Source organism: Pseudorca crassidens, chromosome 11, assembly GCF_039906515.1.
Source record: "Pseudorca crassidens isolate mPseCra1 chromosome 11, mPseCra1.hap1, whole genome shotgun sequence".
NCBI classification, from domain to species: Eukaryota; Metazoa; Chordata; class Mammalia; order Artiodactyla; family Delphinidae; genus Pseudorca; species Pseudorca crassidens.
Genome location: NC_090306.1, coordinates 88,637,507 through 88,654,107, shown reverse-complemented (window position 1 = coordinate 88,654,107; position 16,601 = coordinate 88,637,507). Strand labels below are relative to the sequence as shown.

Sequence of the window (16,601 nt, the reverse complement as noted above, 5' to 3'; positions counted from 1 at the left end):
CGGCTCTTTTTTCCTAGAATTTTTAAACTAGGCTTTAAAAACATCGGTACTATACGTTTTTAATAGACCCAATACAATTTGGCAATCATTTTCACTTTCTAGTCAAAGGTAGAATAATGAGTAGGCTAAGGTCACAGATTAAGATAGGGACCTGGTAAATAGCAACTGAAACAGGTTAGCCAAATATTTAAAACTTTTTCTACATTGTTTAGGTAAAGCATAAAATCTAGAAATTCAGAACAAAATCACTAATTGACACTGACCTGAACAAAATGTTAAAAGTCCCTGCTTTCATAAGACATTTTAAATAAATGGGGGAAAAAGGTTAAATAAATAAACAAGTGACCCTTAAAGCTCATTTCTTTAATCTGCTTATGTATGAAGCCTCCTATATTTAGTAGTTTCCATGTACTTGGCATTTATAATATAAACGTTAGACTTTTAATTTTAAAACATCCTTTGATTCCACTAGTTTTAAAACACATTAGTTACATTTCATATTAGCATGGAACACTGTTTCGGTGAATATTTAAAATTATTTCTTATTTTAAAAATCTGGGGCTTCCCTAGTGGCGCAGTGATTGAGAGTCTGCCTGCCAAAGCAGGGGACGTGGGTTCATGCCCCGGTCTGGGAAGATCCCACGTGCCACGGAGCGGCTGGGCGCGTGAGCCATGGCCGCTGAGCCTGCGTGTCCGGAGCCTGTGCTCCGCAACGGTAAAGGCCACAACAGTGAGAGGCCCGCGTACGGCAAAAAAAAAAAAAAAAAAAAAAATCTGCTAACATGAGAGAATGATTGGAAAAGTTGTTAACAAGCACACAAAAATGTTTTTCTTTTTTAAGTCAAGTTTTAACATTGGTAATCAAAAAAGCCCCCAAATTTACCAGCCCAGACTGCACATTTTTCTCCTGCCTACCATCAGATGTGGGGGACAAAAGGCAGAGCTTAGGAACAGTAGAATTGGATGCTTGGGATGTAGAAGGGGGTGCAGTATGGAAAGGTGGAGGAGGCGCGGCACCGTGGCTGCCCCCGGGGCAGCGTGGCAGGTACACACCATGGCTCAGGGATTGAAGGGAGAGCACCTGGAAACCAGCAACAGCAGGGGCAAGCCTGCATCACCCTGACCGTCTGTACAAAAGGTCTAACATGAGAGGCTGGCTGGCATTATGGCCGAGGCTCCTCCAATGCAAGGCACTGTGGGGAGAAAAACAATTTGGTAATGACAGCCCTTCAGATCAACGGAGCAATATAAGCCTCAGGTCACAAGCGTTCCTCTCTCTAGCTGATCTCAGAGCGGAAGGGCTGACCTGCTGTTTGAAAAGAATTAACAAATAGATGCAGCTAGATGTTCTTCTGGAAAAATAACCATTTTTAATCTCAGCCTCATTTTATCTGCATGTACTTAACACAGATGGTGCCAAAACACAATCACTGGCTGCCTAAATAAAAACCACCTGTTCTTATAACCGCCTCCCCCAACACATCTACTGAAACAAAAGAAGGAAAATGCACTGTCATGCTGGAAAGCTACATACTCCCTCTACCAATGTTTATAAAAATCTGTTCTGTACTGAAATTTTGTATCAGACCTGGGTTCTTATGGTTCAAGTTTAAATCAAATTATATCAACCGGGCACACAGATTTTACCAAGAAAGCTCTCAGTGAGCCTGAACATTTTTAGTTCTGTAAAGTAAAATCAGCAAGACAGGCAACTGAGGCATTCAGCTGACCCCAGAACTAAACATGATGTTTTAAAATTTTAATCCAACTTAAAACTGAAGTTGCTGTCATTCAACTGCAAGGAAGTGGTTGCCCATCTGAGATAAAAGTAAGATAGACAATATAAGACAGCTCTCTCCTCCACAGTGTAAGGAAGGCGCACACAGATGGGGTAAGGAGACACAAGAGAAAAATGCCCCGCGTTCTCCAATTACGACTGCTAGAAATATTGGTAACTACTGACCAGAGAAGCTGATAACAGGAGTTCTCAAACTCTTAGTCTCAGGATCCCTTCAGAACCTTAAATTATTTAGAGCTTTGGTTAATGTGGCGCTTAGTATATTGGAAACTAAGAAAAAAAATGTAATATCTTAAATATTAAAATACTTTAAGTTATTAAAATATCTTTAAATTTTAAATATCAAACATCATTGTTAAACATAAACAACTGATTAAAACATTTTTAATTAGTGAGAAGAGTGGCATTATTTTATATCTCTGTAATTCTCTGTGATGACTATCTTTTCTGTGTTCAGTCTGTTGCACCACTCTGCCTGCCATGTAGCCTCTGGAAAACTCCATGGTAGACTTGCAAGAGACTGAGTGAAAAAGGCAAAGAGCACCTTAGTATTAAGATAATTCTGGCCTCAAGGACTTCCTGAAGGGGGTGGGCAGAATGAAGACCACAGTTTGAGAACCAAGGACAGCAGTGTAAACATACACCCCCCTCCCCCCAGCAGCTGTTTGTGAGGTTTACAGATTGTATATTCTTCCATCTGCCTCTCAATGCCTTTCCTCCACCCCACCGCTAGCAAAAACTGTGCTCCAGACTCCCCCAGAAAGGCACAATGCTGAAAGCAATTCAGATTTCTTTAAAATCTGAGTAAGTCATCTTTATTTTTCCCCCAAACATGACTCCTATCCTTTGGGCACAGGCTTTTGTTTTTTTAACTATTACACATGAGCTCTGGTGTGGAAGTGACCTAGGTGAAAATACTTGCTCTATCACTCTCAAGGCTAGGTGACTTGGGCTCATCACCTAATCCTTGGGAGTCCGTTTTTTCCTTTTGTAAAATCAACATTCCCCCCACCCCCACCCCCAACTGCTGAGCCTGAGGTAAAGCATATTGGCACCGTGGTTGGTAGGAAAAATCCCTTCAGTCACTAATTCTCCCTTTCCTACAAAAGGGAACCTGCCTGCCCAAGGGGCTAAGTCAAAAAGCTCTGGCATGTTTTACAGATGTTGTCCCCTGCACTTAACCTGCATCGCCTCTCACCTGAAATGCCCTCTTCCCATCAAATTCTGATCCAGTATATCAACTGCATGATGTTTTATTATTTTTATTCAATGTACATAAATATGTCACCCTTTCTAAAGCATTCCTTTAGGCTCTTTTACCAACATCCTAAGACACCAACGTAAGGCCCGTTTCTTCCATTGTTTCCCTAAGGTTCCCAAACAACATTCTCCTGTTTCTTGCAACTGTATTAACACAGGTTCTCAGAGCACTTAGTGAAGACTGTTCCGCACCTTCCTGTCCTTCAAGATTTAGCTGGAAGCCTTTACTTGACTGTGCCCAGCAGGCTGGATCCTCCTCTGATGCCCCTGCTGGCATCTTCACGCAATCCCATCAACTCTACAAGGACAAGCATCTTGTCTCATTCCTGCATCACCAGTGCCAACTCCACATGCATGTGATGTTCAAAAATATTCTTAGAATAAAACACCTGGGTGCTAATTCCTACTCTGTTATGTATACTGAGAGGCTGGGCTTCAGTTCAGCTTCCTCATCCCTGAAAATAAAACTGTGGGAAAACACTGAAAAAGTACCAGGGGTGTAACATAATAGGTTAGGAGCTTGGATTTAATCCAAATCTGAACCTGACTTTGTCACTTATGTGATCCTGGGCAAACTGCTTAAATTCTCCTGCCTGGGTTCCTTGTCTGCAGTGACTATATAAACGATACGAACTGCTGACTGCTTGTTTCCTTTGAAATCTGACTGCTGTTGCCAGCACATTGGCACCCACTAGGCGATATACCTCAAGCCTCTGCTTTGGAGGATTATGGGCCATGAAAGAAATAAAACTAAATGATGGTTTAAATACTACAGACCTTCTGAAGAGCCTGGGCCCCAGGCCTATAACAGGAACTGGCAAACTACAGCCTGAGGGGCAAACCCAGCAGGCCTGTAGTTTGTTTGTTTTTTTCACAGCCCCTGAGCTAACAATGGTTCTTCTTAACATTTTTAAATGATAAAGGAAAAAAAAATCAAGAGCAATACTTAATGATACATGAAAATTATAAGAAACCCGAATTTCAGTATCCATAAATAAAATTTTATTGGAAAACAGCCACGCCCATTTGTTTCAATATTGTCTAGAGCTTCTGTTTTTGCAACAAGAGCACAGTTGACTAGTTTCAACAGAGGCCATATGGCTCACGAAGCTTAAAATATTTACTACCTGGCTTTTTGCAGAAAAAACATTGCCAACTCCTGGCCTAGGGAAAATTTCAATCAATGCTGACAGGTGGTGCTGGGTGAAAACTATCAAACGGTAATACTGAGGTGAATACAAATCAGAGAACTGTCTTTGTGCCCAGTCAGTGAAGTAGAGATGCTTGCTACACTACCTTCCTCCTAGGAGGACCAGGGAGGTTCTGGTTAACCATCTAGACCTGCCAGCTATCATGTGCCTAAAATGTTTAGAGCCACAGTAATATTTAACATTCACTCTGTATCGAGTATTCTGGCAAATGTCTCACAACAAACAGATGCCATTTCAATGCCTCCTCCCAGGGGCCACCCTGACCCAGCCTCTCAGCCACTCTCCAAGCAGTTTTTCTCCAGAGCAGTCATCACTGACAGAATTACTGTGGTCTCCCACTCTGTGACAGGCTCAACAATGGTCCCCTAACACTGAAGTCCAAACCCCAGATCCTGTGAATACATTACCTGTAAAAGAGTTTCTGGAGATGTGATTTAAGAATCTGCGGATGGGGAGATTTTCCAGGATTATCCCACGGGGCCCAACTTATTCACAAGTATCCTTTTAAGAGGGAGGCAGAGGGAGACTGCGTTACAGTAATCAATGTGAAGACAAAGAGGCTGCACTGGCAGCTTTGAAAATGGAGTAATAGTGTATCAAGGAACACAGGTGGCCTCCAAAAAGGCAAAACAGATTTCTCTCCTCAGAGCCTCAACAGGAACCGGCTGTGCTGACACCCTGAGAAACCGATTTCAGACTTCCAACCTCCAGAACCGTAAGAAAATTAATTTGTGTTGTTTTTAAGCCACTAAATGGTAGTTCGTTACAACAGCAATAGGAAACTAATACAGCCATTAGAATATAAACTCCATGAGAGACGGACAATTTTCAGTTCACCACTTTCCACCACCACCCCGCCCCCCTGCCTAGAGCTGTGCCTGGCACAGTTGTTGAGTGAATTAACAAAGTACCGATTCTAATCACTTGGTAATGGTTTCCCCACAACAAAGGCAAGAATATGAGAAAGTCACGACATCTAGACTTAAAGCAAAGTGTATGAACCGTGACAGAGATGTCACCATGGAAGGAGGCAGCAGCGTGGACTTTCTGACACTGATCTACTACTGAGTGAGGGACTAACATGAGTGCTCACAGCGAGCCCAACCTTGGGCTAGATGTTTGGTATATATCATCCCATTTAATCACATGCCATTCCCATTTCAGAAATGACAATAAGGAAACCCTTAGAGGGCTTCCCTGGTGGCGCAGTGGTTAAGAATGCGCCTGCCAATGCAGGGGACACGGGTTCGAGCCCTGGTCCGGGAAGATCCCACATGCCACGGAGCAACTAAGCCCGTGCGCCACAACTACTGAGCCTGTGCTCTAGAGCCCAGGAGCCACAGCTACTGAAGCCCATGCACCTAGAGCCCGTGCTCTGCAACAAGAGAAGCCACCGCAACGAAGCGTAGCCCCTGCTCACCACAAGAGAAAGCCCGCGCGAAGCAACGAAGACCCAACGCAGCCAAAAATAAAGAAAGAAAATAAATTAAAAAAAAAAAAAGAAACCCTTAGAGATTAAGAAACTTGCCCATGAGTCAATAATTATACCCAGGTCTAAGTGATTACAAATCTCTTGCTTTTCTCACTATACCACACCCATTAATTCAAAGTACTTGTCACATACATTTTCTCATTTTATCCTTACTGTAAATTTAAGAGAACAGGTAATTATTCCCACTTAGCAAATAAAAAACCTAAAGGTTTGCGGGTTTAATAATTTGCCCAAAGTCTCCAACTAGAACGTTACAGAGGATCTGATCCCAGGTCCTTTGATCAGAGAGTGGTTCTGTCAAACAACAAAATCCTAGTTTAAAAGATTTCCATAATATTCTCCTGAAGTTCAGCTGATTTTACTGAACCTGCGAAATATAAGGCACTCTAACTATATTAGAGGGAAACCAGCAGACTTGCAGCTTGGTTCATATCTAATCTCTATAATTATCTATTGGTCAATTTTCCTTTTTTCTTCAAGATAAACAATCGCTTTAATTTCCAAGTGATGAGGCAATCTATGTGTCATGACAACCAATTAAAAGTAGAAACAAGTGGTCAACCTGATTTATATGTTAACAGCTATTACTTTAGAGAAGACCCAGAAGATTACCTTCCTCCCAAACCTCCACATTCTGTTAATGCTTTTAGTCATCACTAAGTTTCAAATACTCCTGTAAAGGCACTTGGTGTTTAAAGAGAGAACTGGTGGTGAGTAGACCTGAGGCAAGATCTTTTTGCTATCACTAAGATTATCTTTTCCCCAAACAGCAAAGCTCTGGAAAACCTAAGGAACCCAGTTGGTAGAGGCATGCTAAAGGGAGGATCAGAGACCAAATGATGCTTCCACAATTGCTAGATCAAAGGGTGGTAGACACTGGGAAGGGTGAGCATCCCTTCATACAAAAAAGGGGAAAAACTGACTACTTCAGAAAATAATTGGCCCAGTTTCATGAGAAATTTCTCTTTTTGCTAAAAACCTCCACTATTACTGAAGAACCTCTCCATCTCAATCTTCTCTTGATCTCGAAGTCATTCATTCAGTCTTTGGATTTCCCTTCCCTGTATTACATTTAGACTTGGTGGGAAAGTTTATCATTACTGCTATGCAAAGCAGATACTTATCCACTTGCCAAATAAGATTTAATGGCAAGACCCCCTGCTACCAAAGATTTAGTTTCTATAGGGATCAAGGAAAGCACAGGCATGCTCACTGCACCTTCAAAACTTGTTTTCTTAAAGACTCAAATTTTCAGCAGTAGCGTCCAAATAAGGTGGTAATTTATATTCTTAAAACAATTACAAGCAACAACACTAAAAAGCCTTTATGGCTTTATGCTAAGTGAAGAAAATGAAGAAAACTTGGATTAATTAATCATATATTTCTGTTTAAACAGGAAGTTTCCAGGCATTTAAAGCCCTACTTAAGAAATCAAAATGGAGTTGGAAACAAATATTCAAAGCTGTTAACATGATGAAACATCACTGATTCTGAGGGACACTCTGTATCAGCAGAAATTACAAAGGGAAGCTAGGGGCCAGAGAAGAAATGAAGCAGGTACATGAAGACTATGTAACTGGATGTTAAAAGATTTTGTGTTTGAAATAATCTGGCAAAGGTTACCTTCTACTCCTGAGGTCACTAACAGATGAGGTATGCCAATTTTTGCCCAGTTTAACATTCAAATGGAGTAGTCTTCCAAAAAATCTTACAGGTCTCTCTGGAGCCATAACTTCTCACAATTCCATGTATTTGGCCTCCATATTTCTCTGCGAGACTACCTTCTTTACCTTTGACCAATTCCTGCTTGCCTTTCAGCACTTAGTTGATGGCTCACCTACTACAGTAGAGATATTCTACTTTTGTTGAGTCCAATTGCAGGAGAAATTATTTCAAATATGGATACCCACTCATTAATCTTTCTGAGTCTTCTTTGCAATGAAGCATGGCATCTGAATTTTTTTTTTTTCTTACAGTATTAACGTCACTTAGGCTCTGCCCTACAGAAAGTCTTCCTTGACCATTTTTTCCACCCACTCTTCTCCCCAACCTGGTCAAGAGCCCCATTTGGGATTCCTGTGGTTCCCTGGAGCAGAGGAAGCAAGGCAGTAAGTATCACAGAGCACCATAACTATTTTTTTTTGGAAAATTATCAAATACCTTTTAATTTATGGAATTCAGAACTGACTTTTATTATTAAAGTCTTAAGAAGCATTCAAAATAATTTTCCCATGAACATGCCAGTGAGATTTTTTTAGCAACAGAAGATCATGACAACTTTATAAACTACCAAGAAAAATACACTGCACAGTGAAACAATTTCTGATGTTCTTGAAAATACTTTTTCACTTTACAAGAGATACAATATGTGTTTCTGTTTGGATTTTACTCTCCATTTTGAGATGCTTAAGAAAAGCCACAAAATGTCTCCTACACTAAGAACAAAAATCTTTAGTACGAGTTTGTGATCATGGCCTCTGAAATTTCAAAAGTTGCCACAATATTTTTCCAGTCCTGTAAACTCAAAGATATAACTCCTTGTTTCCTGCAATGGGAACTGGAATCATTCCCCTCACCCACATGGTTAATATTAATGGGCTCCAATATTGGCAGCCTGTCATGGTCAAGCCTTATTCTTGCAAAACCATCCCTTATAATGAAAGAAACATAAAATATATTCTCCACAGTACGAGAGAAAGAGTTTGGGTCAATCACAAACTCAAAATAGGACACGGGAGTATCAGGATACTTCTGAAAGTACGTTTGCAACAATCCCAAGATTCTTTCTACTTCTTTTTCTGTCGCTTCTTGATTACTACTCAGGTCCAGCTTCCTCAGCTTTGTAGGCATATCCCCGTTTTCTTCCATTCTGTGAACTCTTTTCCAGTGCTCAAGTCGGGGCTTCCGCGCGGAAGGCTCTGATTTGAATGAACCGAATATAAAGTGGAATGTTTCAGCTTGCAGCATCCACGACGTTGCTTCCTTTTGTACTGTCTCCCAAAAAGAGCGAACTATATTATCATCACAGTCACTCAGCGCATCACGTCCATCATCTTCCATCCAGTTTAGACCCACAAATATAAGCAGAAAATCACAAAATGCCACCTGATTAAAAAGGCTCATGTCAGAGTTTAGCTGCTTTGCTTTTTCTTTACCCAAATCAGAAGCCAAAACAAGAAACTGAGCGTCGAGGGCCGCTTCTCTCGTTCGACTCACTGCATCAAACAGGACATTGGCTTCTTCGAGAGCTTCGGTTAAGGACTCGCTCGTCGTGTTCACTATGTCATCACGGTTCTGCTGGACGTTATAGATGAGCTGCCGGTACTGCTTGCGGATACTCCGGCATTTCTCCTCATCAACCAGCTCCAGCAGGCTTGGGTCGATGTCGGCCTCCCCACAGCTGAGGTCGTCAGAGCAGGCATCAGCCCCCGCCTCCGCTTCCACCTTCATCGGCTCCTCCGCCGCCTGCTTCCCAGAGCACGCACCACCGGTAATGGTTACCACCGGCTCCTCGCCCTTCTCTACGTCTCCCCTCAGGCAATCTTTTTCCTCAGCCATGTCGGCGACCGGTAGCGCTCAGGTAACGGCCTTCGCAGTGTTTCGGCCAACGGCGGAAACAAGGGGTCAGCCGGAGCGGAGAAGGACGCCTGACCATGCGCACTAGCGGAGTCCCGCCGGCCCCGCGCCCGGCGCGCCCCGCCTCCCAGCGGTCCCGCCCCGCGGAGCCCAGACCCCTCAGTGTTCGCAAACAAGCCCCCGGCCGGCGCAGAAGGCGCGCGAGAATGGGTCCCACCCCCACCCTAGTAACACCGCTCGGTTCAAGCGACAGCTACTATTTTGGCGTTTACTGGCAGTGTCCTCTAGCTTTCAAAGAAACGCTTGGACAATCTTACGACAAAATTATGGGGGACCAAACGTCCCGTGCTTTAAAACATTTGCTGTCACATGTTGCGGCAGCGCTTTTTCGCTCTGATTAAAAGACTTTTTAGGGGGGGAAACTAAATCTGGCTAAATTATAAACTGCTCACAAAGCCAAAGATCGTGGCCTGCGGTATCTCCATTACAGATAGGCTGAACTCTCAGGGTCCATTTGCAAGGTGGTTGCTTGGAACTCCGTCTTCATTATACTAACGTAAATTGTGTTAATTACCTAGGCGGGCCCTCAAAACCTTCAAAAGCCAAATCCTCTCTAACCTACCCCAGTGGGGGGCGGGGTCACCGGGTAAACCAGGGTCCGGACTGGCGCAGGCGCAAAGGTGCACTACCCTACCCCACTCCCACCCCCGCCCCCCGTCCCACAGCGTTACGCAAAGCGATCTCTGGTGCTGCGCCACCCAAGGGTACAAGAATAAAGTGGACAGGGTCTCCATCAAAGAGCTGTTCGGAGGCTTGCCAAAAGTAAGGGTCACAGACTCCGAGTGGGTAGTAAATCTGAACCCTAAAAGGTGAGAAATCTGTGAAGATTTTAGACACAATCTGTTATAAGGATATGAATGTGAATGCTGTAAGTCGGGTGACTAATGTATGTTGGAAAAATACACCCCCCAGTTCACTAGGAAATCACATACAGTTGGAGAAAGGGCTTAGCTCATCAGTCACAAGAGCGGAAGGAGAGAGGGAAAGAAAGGGAGAGAGACCACCACATTGCATCTGAAGCTCTGGTTTCAAGGCACCAGGAAGTATATTGGCCCTACCTTCCTTCCTATGCATCTACACTGGTTCTTTATTTTTATTTTTATTTATTCATTTTTTTTGCGGTACGCGGGCCTCTCACTGTTGTGGCCTCTCCCGTTGGGGAGCACAGGCTCCGGACGCGCAGGCTCAGCGGCCATGGCTCACGGGCCCAGCCGCTCCGCGGCATGTGGGATCTTCCCGGACCGGGTCACGAACCCGTGTCCCCTGCATCGGCAGGCGGACTCACAACCACTGCGCCACCAGGGAAGCCCTACACTGGTTCATTTTTCTTTGACATTAGCATAAAGTTTCTTGCAAATACCTGAACAGCCAAGCCTCATGTTAAGTTACTTCAAAATAGTTACTCTTCGTTCACCATTATTCTTTTTAAGTAGGGGTAAAATTCAGAAAGAAACATGCATTTTTCAAAAACAGCATGCAGTACTGTTACTTGTGCATATACATTACCCTGCCCTATTAGACTGTTAGCTTCCCTAAAGCAAGAATTTGGTTATAAATCTTCCAAGCAAAGCTATTTTCACATGGAGGCATTTGAGTATGCACACTTGAAAGTGTAAGCGTAGATGAAAACCTTTGTTCCAGTACCTATTGCCAACTTATTTGGAGCAAAAGATTTCACAGATTAGTGGAAGAAATAGATCTTACACACTGACAATAAGTTGGGACTTCCCTGGTCGTGCAGTGGTTAAGAATCTGCCTGCCAATGCAGGGGACACGGGTTCGAGCCCTAGTCCAGGAAGATCCCACATGCCGCAGAGCAACTAAGCCCATGCGCCACAACTACTGAGCCTGTGCTCTAGAGCCCGCGAGCCACAACTACTGAGCCCACGTGCCTAGAGCCTGTGCTCCACAAGAGAAGCCACCGCAACAAGAAGCCTGTGCACCGCAACAAAGAGTAGCCTCCACTCACCACAACTAGAGAAAGCCCGCGCGCAGCAACAAAGACCCAACGCAGCCAAAAATAAATTAATTAATTAATTAATTTAAAAAAAAAAGTAAAGACTGCTTTTCAGAAAGTCAGCCTTATCTCTTCCCTGAAATGAAGAAAAAGCAAGAGAAAAACAAAGCTGGGGACCAGGATCATCAAAGGGCCATATCTTAGCCCCAAGTCTGGCCAATTACAAACTAATACTTACCCATCTTAAATCTTTGATGAAAGCACATAGTTCCAAGTTCCAAGTCCAAAACAGTTTGCTTTTATAGTTAACCATATTCTTGGGAACTTCTGATATCCATTTCAAATTCAGTAAAAGTGATTTATAAAAGAACTCCAAAAGATAAGCCAACCTTCCCACCCTAAGGTGCCTATTTTCTCCTGGCTCAGAGGATGGAAAACAGACTGACACCAATTTGCTCCATACACAGTCTTTCTTCAAACAATTTTTAAATGCCTTAGAAAAATAAATTAATTTTCCCAACCTACTTATAAAGTATTACTGATGTATCACCTATAGGGATGTCACAGGAGATAACAGCCCACACAACTTGCTCGGAGCAACAGCACACATCAAGACCAGCATCATATTACTAAGTTGTGATTTTCAGTGCTGAATTTATTCTCTGCTAGATCCCTGCTCATAAGAACCTTGGTAACATGTAACTTAGGTCATCCTTAGAAAGTCATACTTGCATTATACTCTGCCTTTTAAAATCTGCCTCTAGAGTGCAAAGTTTAGATGTGGCTACAAAATAAAAATCTCAAACCTAATGATTTTCCCTGATCATTTGAAGAATGGGATTTCTGCACTTGTGAATCCTTAAGTTACTAAACGGTGATTTTCCAACCCGAGGTCCAATTACTAGTAATAATTATATAAATGCAGCTTAAAAAGAATGCACAGCAATACATAATTTGTTATACCAGTAAACTTCTCTGTGACTCTTAACAGAAGGCAAAAAGTGCAAGTACTTCAAAGAAATCACTGAAGTCTACCTTCTTCTTGCAGTAAGACTAGTTCAGGTCCCTTAACACACAACTTGCCTCCAAAATAATTTAGCTTCCCTCTTCCCCCTTTTTCTCTTTCAGGAGTTGCTGCTAAGGCTCCATAGGGCCTCCATTTCCTTTCTTCTTTTCTTCAGTTTTTTTCTCCAGTATTACTATTCAGTCCCTTTGCTAGGAGTTCAGATTCATTCATTCCAAGCATTCTTAAGCTCTTTCCCACAACCCCTAGTGTTCAACACAAACATGGTGGTACGGATGAATGTTATAGGTTATAGGTCTCTCTATGGTCAAATTTTAAAAGTCACATAGGACCCACTATCTTTTCCAGTGGGGTTTTACTGCCTGATTAATCTACAACCAACAGATATTTAAGAGACTTCTGAGCCAAAGCCAAGAACCAGTCAGGTTTGAGTCCCGCACTCTAAAAGATATGCTTATCCTGCTGTTAGCTACCTCCTGACACTTTTCTGTTCCTCCTTTCACAGCAGTTTTTCTCCCCTCATCCTGCCAGGGTATTGATTTAATACTGAGCTGTGAAGAGATGTGGTGAAGGCCTAGCTTGATTTGCTGGAGTAGCTGGATGTTAGGTATATGTTCTCTTTCATCTGAATTTCCTTTTAGGTTATGTTTGTGTGTGTATATTTTTGCTTTGTTTGGCTTTTCAGTATTAAAGGTAAACTTTCCAATGATCAAGGCAGATATCTGTGTTTTTTAAACGAGTTTCTGAAAAGACCATGGACAGTGGAAGGAGGCAAACCTGGGTTCCAATCATGACCTATTAGCTATTAGCACTACCTTAGGTTGCTTAACCTGTCAGCCTCCAGTCTCCTCATTTGTAAGATGAGAATACTAGTACTCACATCATAAAGTTACTGTAAGTATTGAATGAATGAGAATTACGTGATAGATCTGACAATATTTTCAACTATTGAACAGGTACTTAAATCTTCAGTTATCCCAAAGATAGCAAGTGATTAATAAACATTAAGACACTAAATAGGAAAAAAAAAAGTGTATACAAACCAGTAGCTTCACTCCTGGGATGTTGTTTTAGGAACAGAAAAATATTTTAAAGGCTAAATATCCATAAAGAAGACAGAGAAGTATATCTCACTATAATAATACCAGTGAAAAGAAATTTGTCATATAAAATTTAAAAACCTACTAGGGCTTCAACTAATGGAACTGTGTATAGCACTTTGAAGGGTAAACCACTCTACTAGAAATTCTGAATCAGGGCCATGAAGAGTCTGAGATTATATGCAAAATTCCTTTCTTTTTTTTTTGGAAAATTTATTAAAATTAATCAGTGTGGGTTTATTTAAATTCTAATGTCAGTTAAATGGCATAGAATTTTTTTTTTTTTTTGGCTGTGCCACGTGGCATGTGGGATCTTAATTCCTTGACCAGGGATCGAACCTGTGCCCGCTGCAATGCAAGCCCAGAGTCCTAACCACTGGACTGCCGGGGAATTCCAGCACAATTCTTTATGTATATTTTTCTCATAAATAGCTCCTTGGACTTCAGCAGATTCTTTGTAAACACCTGGTATCTAAAAGAGGCTTTGAATAACTGTTCTATTCAAATAAGAAGGCTTTGCTGTTAGTTGAAGTAAAAGATAAAATGACAGTCAAGCCCCACAAAATAGTTTGGACCTGCCACTGAAATACTTTAGAGTATATAAAACCTCCGCCCTTGCTCTGTGGTTGAAAGTCATATATTTAACTGACACTTCAGAAAACCAAGTGCTGGCTGATTTGCCAAGCCTGAAGAAGTAACATAAACAAGGGTGTGAGATGAGAATAGAGAACCCTTCCCCTTGTAAGAGCCATTACCAACTCTCCTGGGACACCTCAGAAGTCAGCAATGATCAGGAGCATCATTCTGATAGACTAAGGGTAGGAAAGCACTGGGTATTCGGCTTCTAAAGGAGGCAGCCTTGAAAAAGCTCAGCTCTGGAGCTCTGGGTTAAAATCAAAAGTAGTGCTTTCTTCGGAGTTTGAGTTTCCTCTTTTGTAAATGTCTTCTATCCGACGTCTTCTCTGTCATACAGAGCGGCCACGACTCTTTGTAAAAAATCATATACAAACATCTGTTGACAAAGGTATTTTAAAATATATACATTGCCCTCCAGACTTGAGTTAGAGATAACGAAGACAGAGCCTAGCTCAACATCGAGAACACAGGGGCTCAGTAAACAGTAGCTAAATAGACATAATGTGACTTTCTTCTCAACTGACCTGACACAGCTACATAAACTGAAGATGGACAATGCCGCTATCATACAGCTCTTTTAAGAGTCTGAACTGCTTTATGTGCTGCCTAGAACCTCTCCTGAACTATTATACTTAGGGCTTAATCGCTAACGGAGACAGTCCACTTTCACCAAATCAGACACCTTGTAGCTAAATCCCTCACTGAAGTCAGCCCTCTGGCCCTACCACCAACCATTCATTCCACAGGTATTTACTGAGTGCGTACTAGGTGTTAAAATAACACATGGAAGGTACAAAGACAAACCATTTTCATCCTAAAGGAGGATGTTAGCTACCTCCTGACACTTTTCTAAAGGAGGGTATAATTTAGCAGGCACAGAGGAATGCAGTTCCACTCAGCAAGCATGCTATGCACAAACGCCAATTTGCCAGAGCTATGCTAGGAATACCAAGATTTGCATGGGCTCAGCCATGAATCATGAGCACACAATCACACCAGGGAGATCAGGCACGCATCCCAATAGCGATAACACAGAGCCAAGTGCCAGAAGTGTGAGAACACCAGAGTGAACTTTACAGACAGGCCTGCGCTCCATCCTGGCTCTGCTGCTTTATTAGCTGTGTCACCGGGGCATACTCCTTAAGTTCTGAGGGCCTCCATTTGCTCATCTGTAAAACTGGATCACACCACCTCCTTCACAGGACTACTCCTGGGAGGATTTCAGTCAACTAGGTACCACAGCATTTAGGGGCTATCACACAACAGACGTTCAATAAATGGTAGCTGCTATCATTGACAGACATTCATTTAAATTTCTGATGAGCTCTAAGGCAGATCTAGAATCCCAGGCACAAGGAATAAGTCTAACTCTTCACTTCTGATATTGGCAGGACTCCTCCTTTCCCAGGGACAGGGATTTGCGGGAGTGCTGCGGGAGCGGAGGAGGGAGAAACAGGCAAATCTGGCCTTGTACTCTGACACAGGTAGGCAGTTGGAAAAGTGGGTCTGAGCAGGAAGAAAAGTCGAGAAAGAAAATGAAGAACAGAACAAAGGAGGGAAATTTTAGGGACCACAGCTCCAACAGTATTCCCACGAGCTTCCAGTAGAGATAAACGGGGGCAGAGCACGAGATCACCAGAAAAGCAGGTTGGGGCCAGACCCTGGAGGACACAGAAAACCAAGTTAAGAAATATATACTCATGCTGGATGCAGATCTGGGGGCAGCAAAGAAGCAATCAGGAAGATGGTTCTGCAGCAGATGGACTGCAAGGACAGGGAGATCAAAAGTGGGCAGCCAGTTAGAGACCGTTTAGGTAGGAGGCAACAGTACCTGAAGTAGCCTGGGCAAAAAGTTAATAGAAGAAGTAGGCACCTGTGTGGGAAACCATCAGGCCCTGGTAAATGAACAGACAGGAAAGGTGAGAGGAAATCCAAAGCCTGGACCAGAAGAGTGACACCACTGTACAAGGACTGACAGACAACAAAGGAGAGGCTTGTGCTGTCACCTGGTTAAAGTGGGAGAAGGCACTGGGTCTCACCATGCATTCGCAGCTAGTAAAAATTTTACTATATAATCAGCACCAAACAAATTCATTGTACTAACAATCCATGCCTCTTGTAAACACTGTTAGTCCTTACTCTTACCTTCTTAAATAAACCAGAGTCAAAGCAGTCCTTCAATTCTCCTTAGGCCTCAACCTTAACTAGGCCAAAAAGCACATACACTACTAATCTCCCCGGAAGGGATTATCTGAGAAGAGAATCAAGTTTTCTGCCCATTTTGGTAGAGTATTAAGAAAGAAAGGGAATGGTCAGAGTTATTAAGTTACCACTCATTTCCCGATGTCTATTCAGTGAGGAGTCTGGTTTCTGGTAACTTTTAGAAGTTAGGCTTGAAAGGAGACCTGCCTGTTTCAGTGCCTACCCCAGGCCCAGAACATGGGGGGCTCCCAGCCTGACCACAACACCATCACCTCTGAGCTCCTC

At 42.7% G+C, this 16,601-nt stretch overlaps 2 protein-coding genes across 4 annotated transcripts in view; both read right to left on the bottom strand.

Annotated features, from left to right (window-relative positions):
* TXNRD1 (thioredoxin reductase 1) overlaps positions 1-16,601 on the bottom strand; it is a 72,709-nt gene that overhangs the window by 51,659 nt on the left and 4,449 nt on the right. The window lies entirely within an intron of this gene.
* Positions 8,076-14,932, bottom strand: EID3 (EP300 interacting inhibitor of differentiation 3). The gene has a single exon (XM_067697792.1). It carries the CDS (start codon positions 9,317-9,319, stop codon positions 8,213-8,215), a length of 1,107 nt encoding a protein of 368 aa, XP_067553893.1. The 5' UTR covers positions 9,320-14,932; the 3' UTR covers positions 8,076-8,212.